This window comes from Xyrauchen texanus, chromosome 10 (genome assembly GCF_025860055.1).
Source record: "Xyrauchen texanus isolate HMW12.3.18 chromosome 10, RBS_HiC_50CHRs, whole genome shotgun sequence".
NCBI lineage: Eukaryota > Metazoa > Chordata > Actinopteri > Cypriniformes > Catostomidae > Xyrauchen > Xyrauchen texanus.
This window is the reverse complement of record NC_068285.1, coordinates 20,807,513-20,826,572: the sequence shown is the minus strand read 5'-3', so window position 1 is coordinate 20,826,572 and position 19,060 is coordinate 20,807,513. Positions and strand designations below refer to the sequence as shown.

At 38.0% G+C, this 19,060-nt stretch overlaps 3 protein-coding genes across 5 annotated transcripts in view; 2 read left to right on the top strand and 1 right to left on the bottom strand.

Moving 5' to 3' along the window:
• The window catches only part of LOC127650544 (syndecan-2-A-like), a 45,758-nt gene extending 42,293 nt beyond the window's left edge, over positions 1-3,465 (bottom strand). The window contains exon 1 of the mRNA XM_052136016.1: positions 2,988-3,465. Within this exon, the coding sequence (XP_051991976.1) occupies positions 2,988-3,047 (60 nt within the window). The 5' untranslated portion in view covers positions 3,048-3,465. The remainder of the gene's footprint in view (positions 1-2,987) is intronic.
• A 5,464-nt stretch (positions 3,466-8,929) lies between these two features.
• On the top strand, positions 8,930-13,973 carry tpmt.1 (thiopurine S-methyltransferase, tandem duplicate 1). Of its 3 annotated transcripts, none has more exons than XM_052136014.1 (9): positions 8,930-9,052; positions 10,233-10,384; positions 11,539-11,631; positions 11,712-11,844; positions 12,149-12,201; positions 12,311-12,385; positions 13,019-13,104; positions 13,187-13,231; positions 13,388-13,930. In XM_052136014.1, exons 2-9 carry the CDS (start codon positions 10,290-10,292, stop codon positions 13,504-13,506), a joined length of 699 nt encoding a protein of 232 aa, XP_051991974.1. In that variant the 5' UTR covers positions 8,930-9,052; positions 10,233-10,289; the 3' UTR covers positions 13,507-13,930. The 3 variants fall into 3 exon arrangements, with proteins under 3 accessions (XP_051991974.1, XP_051991973.1, XP_051991975.1); XM_052136013.1 differs by having other exon boundaries at positions 8,947-9,052; positions 10,215-10,384; positions 13,388-13,931; XM_052136015.1 differs by having other exon boundaries at positions 8,974-9,047; positions 10,215-10,384; positions 13,388-13,973.
• A 1,423-nt stretch (positions 13,974-15,396) lies between these two features.
• The window catches only part of LOC127650535 (exostosin-1c-like), a 63,964-nt gene continuing 60,300 nt past the window's right edge, over positions 15,397-19,060 (top strand). The window contains 1 exon segment of the mRNA XM_052135999.1: positions 15,397-15,664. The gene's annotated coding sequence lies outside the window, so the exon portion shown is untranslated.

Sequence of the window (19,060 nt, the reverse complement as noted above, 5' to 3'; positions counted from 1 at the left end):
ACATGGTTTGAGACCAGTCAAGCAAGCAAGCTGACACACGAGACGAGTTATAGAAGCAACACGAAATTATGTGGTTGCTTCAGAAAATATGCTTATAATTTCGCATTTTGATTATGGACACTATCGGTTATATTTATGCATTTGGCAGATGCTTTTATCCAAAGAGACTTATAGTGCACTTATTACAGGGACAATCCCCCGGAGCAACCTGGAGTTAAGTGCCTTGCTCAAGGACACAATGGTGGTGGCCGTGGGGATCGAAGATAAGGATGTCTATTTTGTGTCTACCTCTCACTTGATTTTTGATCACTATTGGTTAGGTTTAGGTTAAAGTGTTAGGTTTGGGAGATATGATTTACTCATTAAAACCACCATCTAATATTCTCTTTAAAAACTTTTTTACGACACCATTTCACTCGCTTCTGGTGACGCCCGCTGGATATTTCACTGGGACACTGCAGCCAAATGTATTAAGGCACGTATTTTGGGTTTGCAAAAATGTAGCTGCCATGGTCACTTAATTTCCATGAGACCAGGCTGTTTATTTCTGACACTCATTTCGTTCAAAACACTAAAAATGTTTCATTTGATTTTGCTTGGTTGTGTGAAAACTTTTCTCATGGGATCTTTCTTAGATTACAAGGGTGCAGAAACCTTGCATAAAATCTCAATTTTGAAGAGAATGTTCACACTTCCCACTAAAACACCATGCTAATTACATCCTCAAACATCTGTCCACAGACAACACACCAAATCATGACATGTTTGCAGCATACAATTTCAGAGAAAGCAGAGGTCAAACAAGCATAAAAAGAAACAAAACATCCCAAGGACATGGTCTTTCTATCAATTCATGAGGCACATAATTATTTAGTTTTTCTAAACCATTTATTTTTGTTTTTGGTTATCTGAGGGGCACAATGTGGTCTCTCAGGCTCATCACTGGCAAACACATGGATCATCCTGGTGGTATCATGCCAGATAACTTTAATTGCTCTGTGTACATGATGCAGTATAGAAAATCTATGTGCTATGCTGGGTCTCACTGAGATTGATGCTACCGTCATGGCTGCAGGGCAGACTGAGTGAGCTCCTGATCAATGGGAGGAGACAATACAAACCAGCATGCCAGTCAACCATGGAATTACAAAGTGCGGGTGCCAACCCTCTGGCATTTCATTAAAAAAATTATAATAATAAAAAGGGAATGGCTTATTCAGGATCTGGATTCATCAAATGTCATGTCAATGAATTGTATAATGAATCAGCCAGAAATGCAAGTAAATCCCCTAAAACATTAATTAATTATGGAAACAAAAATACTTGTGATGCTCCAGAACACACATTTTTCATCCTTTGCTTGAGACAAACTTTTTTCTTCTTTGATTTTACAGGTGTAATGATGACTTTTAAGAGCCAGCAGAAACGAGAAACCTCATGCGAAACAGTCAGACATGAGAAACACTGTTGACTGCATGTGTTCACATGCCAGCAAACTGAGCCAAGTGTGACCAGGTGTAAAACAGGGTTAGTGTCTGATTTACAGCTCCTGCAAATTAAGCTGCACCACAAGGCACTTCGTCTCTTTAAGCAGGAGTTTATGAACAGATCAGCCACAACATTAAAACCACCTACCTAATATTGTGTAGGTCCCCCTTGTGCCACCAAAACAGCGCCAACCCGCATCTCAGAATAGCCTGGCTGATACTAACAATCATGCCACGTTCCAAATCGCTGAGATCACATTTTTACCCATTCTGATGGTTGATGTGAACATTAACTAAAGCTCCTGAACCATATCTGCTTGATTGTATGCCCTACACTGCTGCATGTAATCGCATGGATGATTGTTGATGCCAGACAGGCTGGTTTGAGTATTTCTGTAACTGCTGATCTCCTGGGATTTTCACACACAACAGTCTCTAGAATTTACTCCAAATGGTGCCAAAAACACCATTCAAGTTATATGGACGGAAAAACCTTGTTGATGAGAGAGGTCAACAGAGAATGGGCAAACTAGTTCGAACTGACAAAGTCTACAGTAACTCAGATAACCGCTCTGTACAACTGTGGTGAGAAAAATATAATTTAAGATGCGGGTTGGCGCTGTTTTTGGTGGCACAAAGGGGACCTACACAATATTAGGCAGGTGGTTTTAATGTTGTGGCTGATCGGTGTATAGTAGTTGACGACCTTTTGCATTTGAATAAAAGAAATGCCAGTGAAAATGGGAGCTACTGGCCTGTAATCGAAAAGGTTTGTGGTCCAGTCCAGCCTAAATGAATGCTGAAATCCCAGTCTTTTCTTGACTAGAAAGCAAATTACAAGTTCCCACTGCATAGACTCCTTCCAATGCAGCCCACATATGAATCTATATTACAGTAGCTTATAATAGTGTTTACTATTTAAGTTTAAATGAATAGGTTAATTGCAATAAAAAATTAAAAAATCTGTTTCTGCATACGTCTATATTTATACATGTCGAAATGCGTCCACAATCTAAAGTTAGTTGTTTTGTGACACTGTAACTCATGAAAATATATCATTACATTACCTCATGTGATGCATAAATGCTGCCTTAATTAGATTTAATGCATTGATACATTACCTCTAATTATTTTAAACATTCTTAAGTATGAATCAGCCCGTCGACAATATCAGCCCAGTTTGACTAGTAACATATTAAGGGTCGTTCACCGAATTTTTTATTTGTTTGTTTTTCTATGCAAACACGTCAAGCTGATTTTTCAGCGTCTCGCGCAGAAGCGCCGCGCTTTTGAGACACTGTGAAGGTAAAAAAAAAAAATAAGATCAACTTTTAAAACGTGTCTCGATCGAGACACCAGAGTTCTGTTCTATTCGCTGCGCTAAAAACAAACCAGACACACCGCAAGAACACTCTCTGTCTGAACGGCCCCCCAACACTGCTGGACTTCACGCTCAACTACCCCCTAGCATATCGCTTATTGTTCTCGGTCGAAACTCACCCTTTCCCCCGAAAGAAATACTGTCAAGCAGAGAGTTACAATCATCCAAGCGTTCCTCATAATTCCTTAGAAAGATGTGCGTCTCCAGTTGAGAAAAATGAAATATCGTCCCTCCGTCTGTTTCCACTTTTGGAGAAACTCTTCTCCCGCTTTTCTCTCTCTCTCTCTCGCTCTCTCTCTCTCTCTTTCACCAATCTCTCTCGCTCGCTCTCTCTCTCTCTCCAATCTCTCTCGCTCTCTCTCCAATCTCTATCGCTCGCTCCAATCTCTCTCTCTCTCACACACACACACTCTCAGGAGGACTCAAATCCCACCGGATACGAATTCCTTTTCTCTGCTTATTCCTCAGCGCACTTTTTTAATCCTAAAATAAATGTGTTCTACGGCCGTAGCGTTTAATTCTGTACTTGTGTCGTAAAGGTAAATTTAACATGAGATCTCGCGGCCATATGCTTTTCTGTCGAGCCACCCGCCGGACTGAGAGAGGTAAATACAGGTCTAACAGAGAGAGAGAGAGCTTGAGCAATGGTTGACAGATAGCGCGACCTAATGGGCGTATGGTCGAAGAGAGAGGGAGTCAGATTTAACTGAAAATTTTATAGTATTTTATGTTTTCGTTTTTAAGACCTCATGCCTGGTTGATTGTCGTTAGAAAAGACGCTAACACTTTATTTTGCATTGTCCGTGTTACATATAGCCTATGTCACGTTATTAGTCATTATTATAGTAATAACTAGGTCTACGCAAATACATCTAGCTGAAAAGTATTAATCAGCAGTTACAACAGTAACTACATACACAGTTACAGGAACACTGTAAAATGAAGTTAGACCAAAAATAATTTTACGACAACCCTTTAATTTCAATTTCATTTATTTATTTATTTATTTTTTTTTTTTTTGGTTTGTTTTTTATACATTATAACAGTATACACACACAAAACATTTTTTGTCATTGTGGGGACTCTCCATTGACTTCCATGCATTTTATGGATAATATATATCCCCTACCCCTAAACCTAACCCTCACAGAAACCTTTTTGCATTTTTACATAAAAAAAAATTAAAAGAAATACAATTTTGTATGATTAATAAGCCATTTCCGTCATGTGGACCGCTGACCGTAGGTGATCTCAGGGTTTAATATCCTTGTGGGGACATTTGGTTCCAACAATGTAGTATAAACATGTAGATAGATAGATAGATAGACAGACAGACAGACAGACAGACAGACAGACAGACATATAGATAGATAGATAGATAGATAGATAGATAGATAGATAGATAGATAGATAGATAGATAGATAGATAGATAGATAGATAGATAGATACATGAAATGTGCTATTTGGTGATACTGTAAATGTTTCAATAAATGTATGGTTACCCATTTTACTCTAGCTGTATGCTTTGTCTCCCCCTAATGGACAATTGTGAGAGAGAGGGATGTGTTTACTTTCTTAGAGTGACCATGGCCTGTCAATAATCTGAAAATAAAATGTAAGCCTAAATATTTGGTAACAGTACAATGCATATGCAAGGTATTACAGAATTCATTTCAGAGTAACTGGGACACTTGCCTTCTGATCTTGATGACTCCCAAAGGTAGCCTAACCAATTAACACCCTCAACAAAAACACAAACACACACACTCAACCCTTTTTCACCCATACAGATGCAGATTATTAGCAGAGGTGTCCTAGATTACCCTGCCAGTTGAGGTGATGTTGGTAAAGCCCCTTCTGCCAGAACCCTGAGGCCTCTCTTGTGCCTTGATCTGCTCTTAATGAACGCATAGACGTCACATTATACATCAAACAGCAATCCAATACTAATGCTACAATTATAAAATAAATAAACAATATATAATAATCCATATAGTGTACACAGGGTTGGGAGGGTTACTTTTGAATTGTATTCCACTACAGATAACATGCTGTAAAATGTAATTTGTAACGTATTTCATTAGATTACACGAGGTCAGTAACGTATTCTAATTACTTTGGATTACTTCTTCAGCACTTGTAGATTTTTTCTCTTCTTTTGACTATAAAACTCTGCCAGTACAGTAAGACAAAATACACATGTTAAAAATACATTCTCTGAAAAACCTAAATATCTTATGCAGTGTTGTTTCTAAAACAAGATGAATCAAATTGATCTTGTTTTAAAGCTTTTTTGATATTTTCACAGGAAAACACAAAATGTATTATCAAGAATACGATTTTTTTTTTCAAAGGTCTTACTAGAAAACAGAAATATGATCCAATGTTAATTTTATTGATAAATAAATATGATCGTGTCTGGTAACGCGCTAACATGTGCTATAAATAGCATTTTAGCTTAGCGTAAAGCTTATAATTTGCACAAGGTTTATTTCTATTTCTTCTGCTCCAAACTTCCTTCAAACTTCTCTGTCTGCTCGTACACATCATAAGAAAATGTTTCACCACTGTTCAAATGCACTTTGGATCATATTATATATGTGTATAAATGTTTTCCATCTGAAAGGACTAAATATTAAATGAAACAAATGACAATAAAATGCAAAGTAATCTTCTAATCTACTTTCTGAATGTAACATTATACTATTTAACAATTATTAAAATTGTAACTGTAGTGGACAGTATAGTTGATTGTGACACAGGAGAAACATAATGCATGGTGTTTATTTACAGAGGTTTGCATACTTCTCTGGATTTTAGAATGCTCAATATAATAATTTCCATCCCTAATTGGGGAGGTTTACTATGAACTTTATTAGGCATGAAGCAAGCGAATAGCAATATTTAAAAGTTCCTAATTAAATGCTTTGAATCATATAGCACACTGGACATGCAAAATAATTAATTGAGAGAAAAACAGGGATAAAAACACAAACGGTAGTTTTAATGCAATGGTGGTTGATGTAACAAAACTGACACATTCAATCTGTGTCAGAGTACACTCCCTCAGTGGTAGCTCTGGAGACAAAGTCAACTTAGCCGGAACAGCTACATATGTCTGTAGTTGTGGTCATCAATCTTTGGGCCGTGACAGAGGTTTGCTCCTGATGTGCATGTGTGGGTCATCGCTCACCACAGCAGCGTTTTTGCCCTCTTTTTCCTCATCCTCCCTCTCGGCTTCACTTTGTCCTCCCTGAGGATTTAGAGTCTTAGAGCTGAATTGCCTCATAGGCCTTCCAAGAATTCCTAAGGGCAAAGGAAAGTTGATTTAGGAATGACAGACCAGAAACATAATCAAGAAACTGAGACTGGCAATGCAAAGAGATAGAGAGAACGTGAAAAAGACTATACATGCCTGAATTTCTGTTTTTCCATTATCTTTTTGATCATAAGGGATTATGCTTAAATGTTATCAGTTTTGTAGACACATTTAAACAGTGCCTACAAATTTAAACAGTGCCTGATCTTTATATTTTAATTTAAAAAATTTTTTTTATAATGGACCAGTTGGACCAGATAGTGAAGAAATGTCCATCTGGGAACTCCCTCAACACTTTTATAAGCCTCTCAGGTTGCACATAATGAAGTTGGGAGCTATAATGCAAAGCTGGCAACTTTGAAGAAGCTAAAATACAAGACAACTTTGATTTGATTTGTCACTACATAATTCCCATAAATCCATTTGTGTTATTTCATAGTTTTGATGATGGAAAAATCAGTGTGTATAAAAGACAAAGAAACACAACAAAGTTGACATGCAGAAGGGCAACCTTCTGCATGTCATGATGAGTCATGAAAAGTCACAAATGACTCTTCATGACTCATTGTTTTCATTATGTAGGAAAGTAAGAGTAATTTGGACCTACATATAACATCCTGAATTGTTACACATTCCTTTTGTGAGCTTTTAATTGAAGTCTTTAAGGCATCCAATTGAGCAGGTCCCACAGCATTCCACTGAAAAATGAAACTGATTAAATCAATTGCTTTGAATAATAAATCTTGCCTAATGACCACCATGTCAAGAGAATGAAACAGAGATATAATTATTTCCTGATGTAAAGAAAGTGGAAAGACAGACTACTTTTGTCACTTCTCCATATTCTTTCTAAAATGTTCTTGGTATGTGGGTGTATTATTCTTTTTTGTCTTCTCATTCACCTCTACAGATTTTGTGAAAAAAAAGACAAGCAAAAATTGAACCATATAGGTCGAGATCATCAAAAACAAGGTCATAAAATATCCTGTATGCTGTCACTAACAGTTACTTACCTTATGAGCTTTGTGTTTCGTTGTTCCAGTTCCAGCATCCAGATGAAGGCATAGTTATGATCTGTCATGAAAGTAATACTGTGGCAGGGCGGGATAAAGGTCGACTGCAGAGGATCGTGCGGGAGAGAGAGATCGTTAACGGACATGTCCGTCATGTGTGTGTTTGTGTCTTCTTTAAGTTTATCATTAAACTATTATTTATATTGAAAAGCCGGTTCTCGCCTCCTTTCCATTCTCTCTCTCTCTCTCACACACACACACACACACACACACTCACACTCACAGATCTTTACAGCCTTAACAGACTGTAGGGGCAAGTGCTGTTAGCGAGCACCTCGCCAACACACACGCCTGCCTACACACACATACACACACACGCACACACACGCCTGCCTGCCTGCACATGCATGCACGCTCACTCACTCACACACACACACACACACACACACACACACACACACACACACACACACGTCCGTTAACGATCTCTCTCTCCCGCACGATCCCCTGCATTCGACCTTTATCCAGAGGCATAATTAGCCTAATACGGGACCAGGTGTGTAGGATCACGACCCGGCCCCTGCCTCCGCCCTGCCACAAATAAGAATCATATTCAAACCCTGTCACGATGTCCTGGTTGTACTGTATTTAACCTCAAATTAAAACAAAACATAATTCAAAGTTTTGCATACAAAATGAAGCCTATATTAAGGACCATGTAGATTTTTTTCATTAGGCCTACTGTAACACGTCCAGATGTTTTCCTTTTCCCATTGTTTTCAATGATGATTCTCATTACTGTAATAACATTTTATTTTATTTAAAATATTTCTACAGTATTTTTACTGTATTATTAAAAGATGTGTTGGTGGCCTGGGTAGCTCAGCGAGTATTGATGCTGACTGGAGTCGTGAGTTCGAATCCAGGGTGTGCTGAGTGACTCCAGCCAGGTCTCCTAAGCAACCAAATTGGCCCGGTTGCTTGGGAAGGCATAGTCACATGGGGTAACCTTCTTGAGGTCACGATTAGTGTTTCTCGCTCTCAATGGGGTGCATGGTAAATTGTGTGTGGTTCATGGAGTGCAGCATGAGCCTCCACATGCTGTGAGTCTCTGCGGTGTCATGATAAAATGTGCAGATTGACGGTCTCAGAATCGGAGGCAATTGAGACTTGTCCTCCGCCACCCGGATTGAGGCGAGTAACTGCGCCACCACAAAGACCTACTAAGTAGTGGGAATTGGGCATTCCAAATTGGGGAGAAAGGGGAGTAAAAAAAATAGATGGTGTTGAACATTGATTTAGAAAATTAAAATCAGTGAAAATAAAAGGCAGTACAGAGAGTACTATGATATGCTATATTATTATTTTAATACAAAATGTATATATATACATATTATATATTAATGGTCCTGAAATAGGTTACGTTTCTATATGTAAAATATAATGTTTTTTTTTGTAAAATAGTAAGAAACACCCTAGGATACTCCAATACAAATACAAATCCAGTAAGTTTTAGGAGAAAATCTACAGTAGTGTACAAACGCTCTGTGCCATGTAAGTGCAATGATTTTTTTACTAGTCCTTTGATCACACATGATTTTGCCATTAGTAATCCACAATGCACTATTGCACTGCGATATTCAGCAGGCTACATTTCGGAAACTGCTGTTCACGTTGAGCGTCCACTGTATCGTAGCTCCTGCTTGAACGTGCCAGAACGTATGACGTAGGCTACTGCGTACGACGCCAACTATTCACTTCCTATTCATGTTGTTATGAAACTTTACAGGTGCTGGGGGAAGTCGAGAAGTGAAAACGTTGTCTGGTAGACACTGAAATTGTTAAAGTGAGGTAACAAATCTGAAATCTTATCAAACACTGATTCGTAATCAATATAAATTGCAGGTCTGTTTCAAAGGCAGGGAAATGCATTGACAAAAGCCATATGTCTAATATGAATGTTTTAAACGTTAATGGCTTTTAGTTTTTATCAGTACGACTATTTGTTTTTTAATTAAGATCATGTTATGCTATGTGTCAGCGTTTACATTCGTCGCATTTAGAGATGATATGATATGCATGTAACATAACAATGATTAAGCACATACAGTAGTTCACGCGCTTTCCTTTTGTGAGCGCTGCAACGTTAGCTTTGGTTGAGTGCTTTTCATGTTTTTTGACCCACCAACAAAAAGAAGACTAGTTCTCTTTCATTCTTTCTTTTGCAAAAAACATAGAAGAATATCTGAACTCCGTAGGTCCATTCAATGCAAGTGAATTGTGGCCAGAATTTTGAAGGTCCAAAAAGAACATATAGGCTTCATCAAAGTAATCTATACGACTCCAGTGGTTAAATAAATGTCTTCAGAAGCAATATGAATGGTGTGTGTGAGAAACAGATAAATATTGATTACTTTTCTTTTCTTTTCAATTAATCTCCACTTTCACATTCTTCTTCTTGTGTTTTGGCGATTCACACTCTTTGTGCATATGGCCACCTACTGGAAAGGAAGGAGAATTTTGAGTAAAACATGATTTAAATATTGATCTGTTTTACACCCACACCTATCATATTGCTTCAGAAGACATGGATTTAACAACTGGAGTCTGGATGGTATGGGTTACTTGAATGGTGCCATTTTGTCCTTTTTGGATCTACACATTTCTGACCACTATTCACTTGCATCGACTGGACCAACAGAGCTGAGATATTCCTCTAAAAATCTTCCTTTGTGTACATACACATCTGGGATGGCATGAGTGCGAGTAAATTCTGAGATCATTTTCATTTTTGGGTGAACTATCCCTTTAAGCAATGGTCCTGGGATTAATGTCACGTCTTGGACTTACTGATAAGAATGTGATCATACATTTGGTCACATTCTTATCAGTTATTCTTAGTTTTGGTTTGGTTCTCAATTTGCTAGCTGCTTTGATAATAAATTGTGTGCTGGGAAAAGTAAAGAACAAGTTATTCATGATACTGTATATATGTAGTCGTTGTTCTCATTAGACTAATTCCAAAATCCAGGTTTTGATTGAGAGTCTGAAGAAACAAAAATCAATACAGCTGAGAAGAGGAGTGAACATGTCTGCCCAGGCAAACAGAGTGATGGCCTTGTCAGAGTGGGAGGACAGGTGGCAAGAAGGAAAAATTGGTTTCCACAAACCTCACGTGCACAAGTAATCATTGTCTCATACATTTGGTCACAAGCAATATTCACAATTGCGCTCTGCAGATGTGAAGTAGTAGTATGTTATAGGAGTTTAAGCAGGCAGATGAGTAGGGTGAAGTCACCACACAGACTTTGAAAAAGTAGAATAATAAAAATACATAAATAAATTTGCAATGACTGAAACTGGTCAACACTGGTAAAGATGCTCACGGCTTTACAGTACAGTTTGGGAAACTCACAGCAATGTTCCCTCCCTTTCTCCCTCCTCAGGATAGAAATAACCCTTTTATTGTTTCTCACTCTAAATCGTCTAAAGTATCCATCATCCAGAAAGAAAGTAAGACTTATCTTACCTCACATGGAAATAAACTATAAGTATACTTTATATTCTGTAACAAACAAATTTATCAAACTTTGTCAAATTAAAAGACATAAAACACTTAATTTCGACTCTGATTTACACCCCCACATCACAACAATCAATCAGTTTACTCTGTAAGCTAAACATTACAGTTATATTGCCCCCCCAACCCCCACCCCAAATTGCGCTAATGGAACAGACCATCTAGCACAGCCTGGAATAAAAGAAGTGTGTCTAACCCCAGCAATGACATGCAGGTATACAGATGAACACAAGTCTGATCAATTTTAGAAGATGAGAAATTAACCAAGCTGGCCTTCAATTACTGTTTCCATATGTGTAAGGCTTTTAATAATAAACTGTCATCAATATGTATAAACTATCCTTCCCAGTTTATCATAAGACATGCAATGAAATAAAGCTGTGCACACCATAAGCAAGAATAACTACAGGACATTAATTCAACACAGACAGAGAAATAGCAACAATTAATTTATCAGTCAACATTAAGACAAAACCATTAACACACTTCGGTGACATCAAGTCCTTATGTGCACCTAACATTGCAAAAATGCAATGACGGCATTAAGCTGCATTGTCAAAGCCGAGATGTGTCTGCTCTATCACTTTATTATTTTGAGATCATACCGTGTCACTTATGAATGAATAATATTAATTTGGAATGATCCATACATTTGTAGAGGCTGTTACTCATTTCTTGTTCTTCATTGTTGTGTGTTGAATTTCTCTTTTCATTTAATTTAGTTTACTTGATTTCTGTTTCTTGTAACTTATGGTAGGTTGCTGGAAAACAACTTGGACAAAATCATATGTGGACGAAAGAGTGTTCCATTCTTCTTCCCACTATGTGGAAAAGCTGTAGACATGAAATGGTATGAGATCTCAAGTCCATTTTAATTAATAATATTACAAATGTTTCTAACACCCTAAGTTTTCCATCATGCTTACTTAGGTTGGCCGATATGGGTCATACGGTTGTTGGAGTTGAAATTTCAGAAAAAGGAATTAAACAATTCTTTGAAGACCAAAGTCTTGCATACCATGAAGAACCAGTACCAGCTATTCCTGGAGCGAAAGTGTTCAAGGTATTTGGAACACCTCCCTTTGGCACCCACAATGCCTTGGTAAAGGCCTTGCTTGACACAATCCATTGATAAAAGTAGCTAGACAGGTTTACAGTCCCTCTAAATCCTACAATGAGTCACTAGTTGTATTGTTAGAATGGCATTCGGCAATGTAGCTTAGTGGGTACCTCAGATTAATTTCAGACGAATGCCCCACATTGTAGCTGTAGTACTTCATTTTTCTTAAATGGAAGTGAAAGGCATGATGGTTCTATGTGAGTTACAAGTCATGCCCACTCAACTAATGCGTTTTCCTTGTTCTCAGAGTGCGGATGGAAAGATCTCCATCTATCAGTGTGATTTATACAAGTTCTCCAGGTGCGTATTTCACCTTCTAATTTTAGATGATTAAACATGTCACTTGACGTACATTTAAATGCACATCTCTCTCTCTCGCTCTCTGTCTTTGGGATTTGTCCAAACACAGTACCATTGCAGGAAAGTTTGGAGGAATATGGGATAGAGGAGCACTGGTGGCTATAAATCCATGTGACAGGCCAAAGTAAGTAATGAAAAACAGTTCAGTATGTACTATTATTGTAATTATATTTTATTGTACAGTGCTGTGCAAAAGTTTTAGGCACTTGTGAAAAACTTTCAAAGTGAGGATTTCTTAAAAAACAATAATGACAAATAGTTTTCATTATTCCATTAATGTCATACAAAGTCCAGTAAACAGAAAAAGAGCTAAATCAATATTTGGTATGAACACTTATAGCACCAATTCTCCTACATACACCTGGACACAGTTTTTCTTAGTTGTTGGCAAATAGGATTTTCCAAGCTTCGAAGCCACAATTATTTTATTTATTTTGGCTGTCTCAATTATTTCTGTCTCTTTGTGTAATCCCAGACTGACTCAATATTCAGTGGAGGTCTCTGTGAGGGCCATGCCATCTGTTGCAGAGCTCCCTGTTCTTCTGTTCTATTTGCAAAATGAATGTTTGGGAGTATAACATGTATATATCCTAATGACACACTAAAGTAGAAGATATAAATAACCATCTTAAATCAAATGTTTTTATGAAACATTTTATGTGCCTAAGACTTTTGCACAGTACTACACAATATGCATAGATCACACACCCATGCTCTTATTCTCTATCTCTTAATCTCTAATCTCTTCATTGTAAAGGTATGCTACTCTCCTTGTTTCCTTAATGGACAGCAACTGCAGATATCTTGTTAACACACTGGAATATAATCCTGAGCTGTATAAAGGTAACATTTGGAAAGAAAGCCAAATTGAATAAGCATTTGTGTTATATGTGCTCTATTTTATGTTTTCTGTCACCACTTACAGGTCCACCATTTTTTGTATCGGAAGAACATTTAAACAATTTATTTGGTGAGTTTTGGTAACTTTCAATAGGTTTTTTTTTAATGATGTTGCTATGTTGTTGTCTTTAACAATTATACTGCAAGTCACTGGAGCTAATATTTCCTGAGAAATTATTTCTCTATAGTTTTGTCAATAATCATTGCAATGACTCTGTCATTCCAGGAGGGGCCTGTGGCATTGAATTGGTTCAGTGTGTAGATGGCTTTGAGGACAAACACAAAACATGGGGACTGGAATCAATGACAGAGAAAGTGTACCTTCTCACTCCAAAGGCCCAATGATTAATCGATTGTAACCAAATGGAACAATGGCAGTTGATATCTGGAACAATTTATGCCCTTCTTAATTACAATTACAGCTGTCCCCGTAATGCCCCTCTTTAATTTAGATTGGAAGGTCATAAAAAGTCACCATCCAATGTAATAAACCAACAGAGTATAACAGTAGAGTTAGCAGCATAAGAATAGCAAATTGCAACATCCTTTCAATTTACCCTTTTTTCTTATTTGGTAATTGGTAAATACTTAGTTTAATGGATTAATACTTGAATAAACTCAGTGTTAAGATATTTTAATAAAGTATGCTGATTGTATATTCATATTGTGTATTTCCGAACTGGACTATAGGCATTACTCATACTATGAACGAAGAGTTCTCAGTTTGACCACAAGAGGGCAGTGGTTTAAAAGTAAAGACATAACCCTGCACGTTTTGGTGTTAATGTATTATCGAGAATGTCCTGTTTTGTGCATTCTCGATTTGCACTGCTGCTGCATCATGCATTGATTTTTATTTTGACTTTATTCAAGTAAGTTAGGTTTATTTTTATTCATCCAAAGAAATCATTTATAAATGGTTATAAATGGGTGTATAAAAGTACCAAATTGCCTTAAATCTGTACATTATCCCAAAGTGTGTGTGTGAGAGAGAGATTTAAATTGTAGTTTTAAACAGAATATTTTCTTTCACATTATTACTAATGATTTAATTAACTTTTTTTAGTTGTAGCAAATGGCTTATTTGCACCTGCTCGATAGCTTTAGTGCCGTGTGTACGGGAGCGTTATTTCGATTCACGACGGTGTTACGATCACTCTAATATTGAACTAGGATGGATAGTTTATAGCTTTTCAACCTTCTAGCTGCCCAGGTCAGTTCTGGTTGACTGCAAAGCGTCTGTTTGCGCGTGACGCTCCTGCTGGCGACCTTCAGCGACAGTGACGGGCACCGCTGTCCAGATGTTCGTCTGACTGATTCAAATATTGCTCGCGCGAAGGCACCCCGAGTCTTTGAGCCAATCATAAGCGCAGAGGGGCGGGCCAGACTGGAATGTTGTATATACGCGGAAATGAACAATGTAACCCTAAATGCTGATGCCATCTATAGGCGCCAACTGTACATATTTAATATTGTCCAGATGTACAAACAAAGAGAAACGTATCTGGACGGCACCGGCAGTGAATTTTGGAAGGTTTGGGTGCGAGTGGACGGGATTTGGGGAGTGCACCATTGAGCGTCTGCTGAACTTCAGGGTGAGCTAGCCTACTGTCATACAGAATATAACGATGTAGTATTGTGGCTCTGCTTTGCTATAATGGTTCAGTTCATTATGCATTACGATTTCTGATCCCATACAATTATTTGTATCATCAAGTTCACATCAGTACCTGGGACCTTAAACTTAAATTGTTGCGACCGAGCGGAGTCCACCCCAAGGACACTGCGACCATTGTTTCCTTGTCATATGGCAATCCTTTTATCATACACCGACATCTCCCATACACCAGCTCACTAAAATATTAACGTGGCTGCTGGCGTTTCAGTTTCCTTTATGACTGCATATATATATATATACACACACACACACACAGACGGGAGTCTCGTCTCCTCATTCATCCAAATGATCTGACGCGCGATTAATAAACTAAGAACCCACATTATTTAAACAGAGGAACGCCTCTTGTGATGAACCATCACCGGACTGGAGACCGACAATTGAATGTAGACTCATGATAACTGGAGCCCGAATGGAATATTAATATTTGCCAAAAATCTGCATGTATCATTACTGAGTGGGAAGATAGGGAGGGACAGAGAATCGCACGCGGGAGGAGGTGTGAGATTATGCGCGCGCTCGGTGCTTATGCTTGCGCGAGACGCTGTGTAACTCAATCAGGTTGTAGAGCTGGTAAAGCGAGAGAACACACGCTTCAGAGGCGAGGAGGGGGTTTGAAGGCAGCGGAGGTGTCTACGCAGCGGTTGAGGGGTGGACTGTGTGACTTGAGTGTTGTTGCATCACGTAATATTTTGCTACTGAAAAGAAACTGGGCTATTTCACACTGACAGACAGAGAGAGAGAGGATAGACGGGAGCTTTCAGTATCGGTTGGGGATGATGATGAGGATGCGGCCATACTGAGGGACTAGTGTGATATAAACAGGTAACGCACTTAATCCAACCTTTACGCGTGATGAAATGATAAAGCGAAAGAAGTATAATAAACATCAAAATTAGAAACATTTTCATTTGCAAATGGTACAATGATGAAATGCAATTAAACTGATATGACGAATATTAAACGAATTAACTTTAAATAAAATATCAACATTTTACAGAAATATTAAAACATTCAATAACCCATATTAAAAATGTTTAAATAACATTCAAAATATTAATATTATTATTTACTTTATGTATAATTGGATAATTGGTAACAGCCCCATAGTGTGTATGCTAATAATACAATGCAAATTAGATCTCAATTACCACAGGTGTTTCAGGACCACCACAGCATTTTAATACTGAGCACAGTGATTTTTTGTTTATTAGATCCCAAGATACCAACATGCATATCAAATACATGTCAGACCAGTAAGTGCACTTATTTGTTCTGCTAAATAGAGTTGAATTTGACAGTCCTGTAAAGAAATCTGACTTACTGATGGGCCTTGGCATCTAAATAGATATTTTAATTGTATTTGTGTGCCAATGTGAAAGCGCCATGTGAAATGTATGAAGCGTCCACCCCTGCGGTGAAGTTGAAAGAACAGGGAAACCGGGAGGGGACAGAAAAATGGCTGGAATCACGGCCCCTTTGACAGACTATCCTAACTCATTCCATGGCGTCATATAACATAATGTATATGACTTCATTTGGGCCAGATGACGGTAAAAGAGAGGAGGGATATAGACAGGAATAGCCAGGCACTGTGGCACCGAAATCTTATGTTTTTTTAGTGGGTGTAAAGCAATGAAAGCTATTGAGATTTCCAGCTGGTTCAAATATACACCATATTCATACAGTTGTTAACTATTACGGATGGCATCCTCCAATTGTCCTAGCCTATCATGTTTGTCAGGATAATTAGCCGTTGTGGCATGTGTGCAAGGAGCATATTGTTCAAACATAATTAATCAAGCCTGCTGGTAATTATTGTTGTCCATAAATAAATCATGAGTTGGTGTTCAAGATGTAACCATCTTAATAGCCATATTGTACCGTTTTGCGGTTATTAAGAAAAAAAAATAACTTCTTTGCCTTCGTTTTTTCATCTACTGATCCTTCCTTGCTTTTTGTGAGAGATTACTTCCAAAGAACCATGTATGTTGGAAAGGCGATTTGATTTTGGGATTTTTCCGAAACATCCCCTACTCTGAAATTGCACTGACATTAGTCATTTTGGTCTGTGTTTTCTCAAAAGCCCAATCTTGTCCAGGTCAGACTGATGTCCCGACAGGCTTAAACCACAAGCTCTGTATGGGTCAGTCTCAGCACCACAAACATGCTTCAGAACTTTGGCTGGGCTGTTGGATTCAAGTCTGTTGTCGCTCTCCCTTGACCTGTAATGACAGAGTTTCATGTTTATTTTAACTCTGTCGCACCCACCTCACCACACCATTTGTAGTTCCAGCTTGGGGCAGCTTTTGCTTAACTGAGGAGGAAATCACAGAGCAACTCCAGAGATATATTGTGAAAAGACAGTTTTCTGAGTTTAGACAACGCAGCAGTCTTAGTTTCAGCTGCCTATTATTAGTTGTCACACTGAAGTGGTGCCAGCATACTCAAGTCCCAAATGAGATAGGTCAGGAAACGTGGTTAAGGATGTGGACTTGTTATACAAATTATTACAGTAGATCAATTCAGTGCAACGGAAATTTGTTAAGTGAAGCATTAATGAGCAAATACTTAACCCCAGGTTGCCTCAGGGGGACGTTCTCCCCAAGCAGTGTATACTGTAAGTTGCTTTGGTTTAAAAGAGTCTGGAAAATAGTATGTTAAATACTTTCTCGTATCCCAGCTTAATATGTAGAGATAACTATAACTAAGACATTCGTAGGTTGATTTCATCGAAAAGTGTAAAAACTGTGGCTCTGTTGGGCTATTAATATATTTTGAGCAGTGTAGCATGGTAAAATTGGCTCAACCAATATCTTGAGTTTGAACATTATTATTTCATGTCAGTTTGGTGATGCTAGTGGTGATGCTAGTTAATCAGTTCACCATTCAAATAAAAACTGTGGATTTAAATACAGTATATACTGTATAATAAGTATATATAATAAGGTTTGGAGGGATGAAGTGTTCTCCAAGCAGGCTTTTTAGCATAGTTCAGATTCATTCTCCAGAGAGGGAGATGGGCCAGGGGAGATAAGCGCTATGTCCAGCTGTCACACACTCATTATGTGAGAAAACGACTCATGCTGTAGCTGTCTGGGCAGCAGGCACAACACAGGAAACTAAGTCACCATGCTTGCAACTGCTGCCTCTAGCTGCGTCCACCTGCTCACCGTCCTTCTCAATATTCACATTATCGTTTGCCAACAGTCGAAAAAGCACTAGAAGATTTTCCTTCAAACAGGGACATTACAAAGTGGAAAACATTTGTTCTGAAAGCCAATGAAGTGTCTAGAAGACAGATCACTCAAAGTTTGGAAGGTTGTGTTCATTTATCCAGCTGTTTACTGTCAGGGAGATTGAGCAATATGCCATCACATCCCCGTCTCACTGCACTGCCTCCTGATTTATTCAAGAGACCTACCTTGTTTTCATGTATGGTGCAGAAAATGAAAAACTTAGACCTATAGAATCAATTCTATATTGACCTGTTAAAGCAAATTTTGGTTATAACCAAAATTATCTGTCTGACAGGTTTGGCTTAAAGTTGAAATGTGTAATATTTTCGATGTATACTTTATCGTATCCCAACTTAATATGCAGAGATATCTATAATCTATAGATATAATCCATAAAAAGCCATTAGTAGGTTGATTTCCCTGAAGAGTGTAAACACTGTCTTTGAGTCACTACTGTATAAAAATGACTCTGTTTGCTTGAGCGGAGAAAAGAGTGGTACTATTGTAAGATCCCTGTTAAAATGGACTATCAAAAAACAAACCTTGTCTCATAGAATAACTTTACTAAATCTGCATTTTTGTATTATTTGTATGTGGCGTGTTATATACATCTTGGCAGTTTCCTAGTGAAATTTACACTAGAGATGCTACAACAACAGTGACTTCTATTCAGTTTCACACAAATTAGAAGAAAAACACCAGAATGTTCACTCATAAACACTTTAATCTTATGACTTCAAAACACTTTTACTATAGCAGATGATTGTTAGTTGATAGGCTACATAACGTATGCATTACATAAGGAATGCTCAGCTGAAAGAACATTGCACTTGCATCACGAAGGACCAGGGTAAGAGTCCCGAAGAGCATGCAAGTTGAAACATGAGTTGAAAGTGTCATAAAAGCGCCACAAAATGGTGTCTCACATTTGCTTTTATCACACTATCAGTTAGAATTAGGTTTAAGGTTTATGGTAGGAAGG

What these genes read in the sequence shown, in the direction of transcription:
- tpmt.1 (XM_052136015.1), top strand. Translation starts at nt 10,290, where the DNA reads ATGTCTGCCCAGGCAAACAGAGTGATGGCCTTGTCAGAGTGGGAGGAC. An exon ending in CACAAACCTCACGTGCACAA is followed by an intron (nt 10,385 to 11,538) that starts GTAATCATTGTC and finishes AACTTATGGTAG; the next exon opens with GTTGCTGGAAAACAACTTGG. An exon ending in AAAGCTGTAGACATGAAATG is followed by an intron (nt 11,632 to 11,711) that starts GTATGAGATCTC and finishes ATGCTTACTTAG; the next exon opens with GTTGGCCGATATGGGTCATA.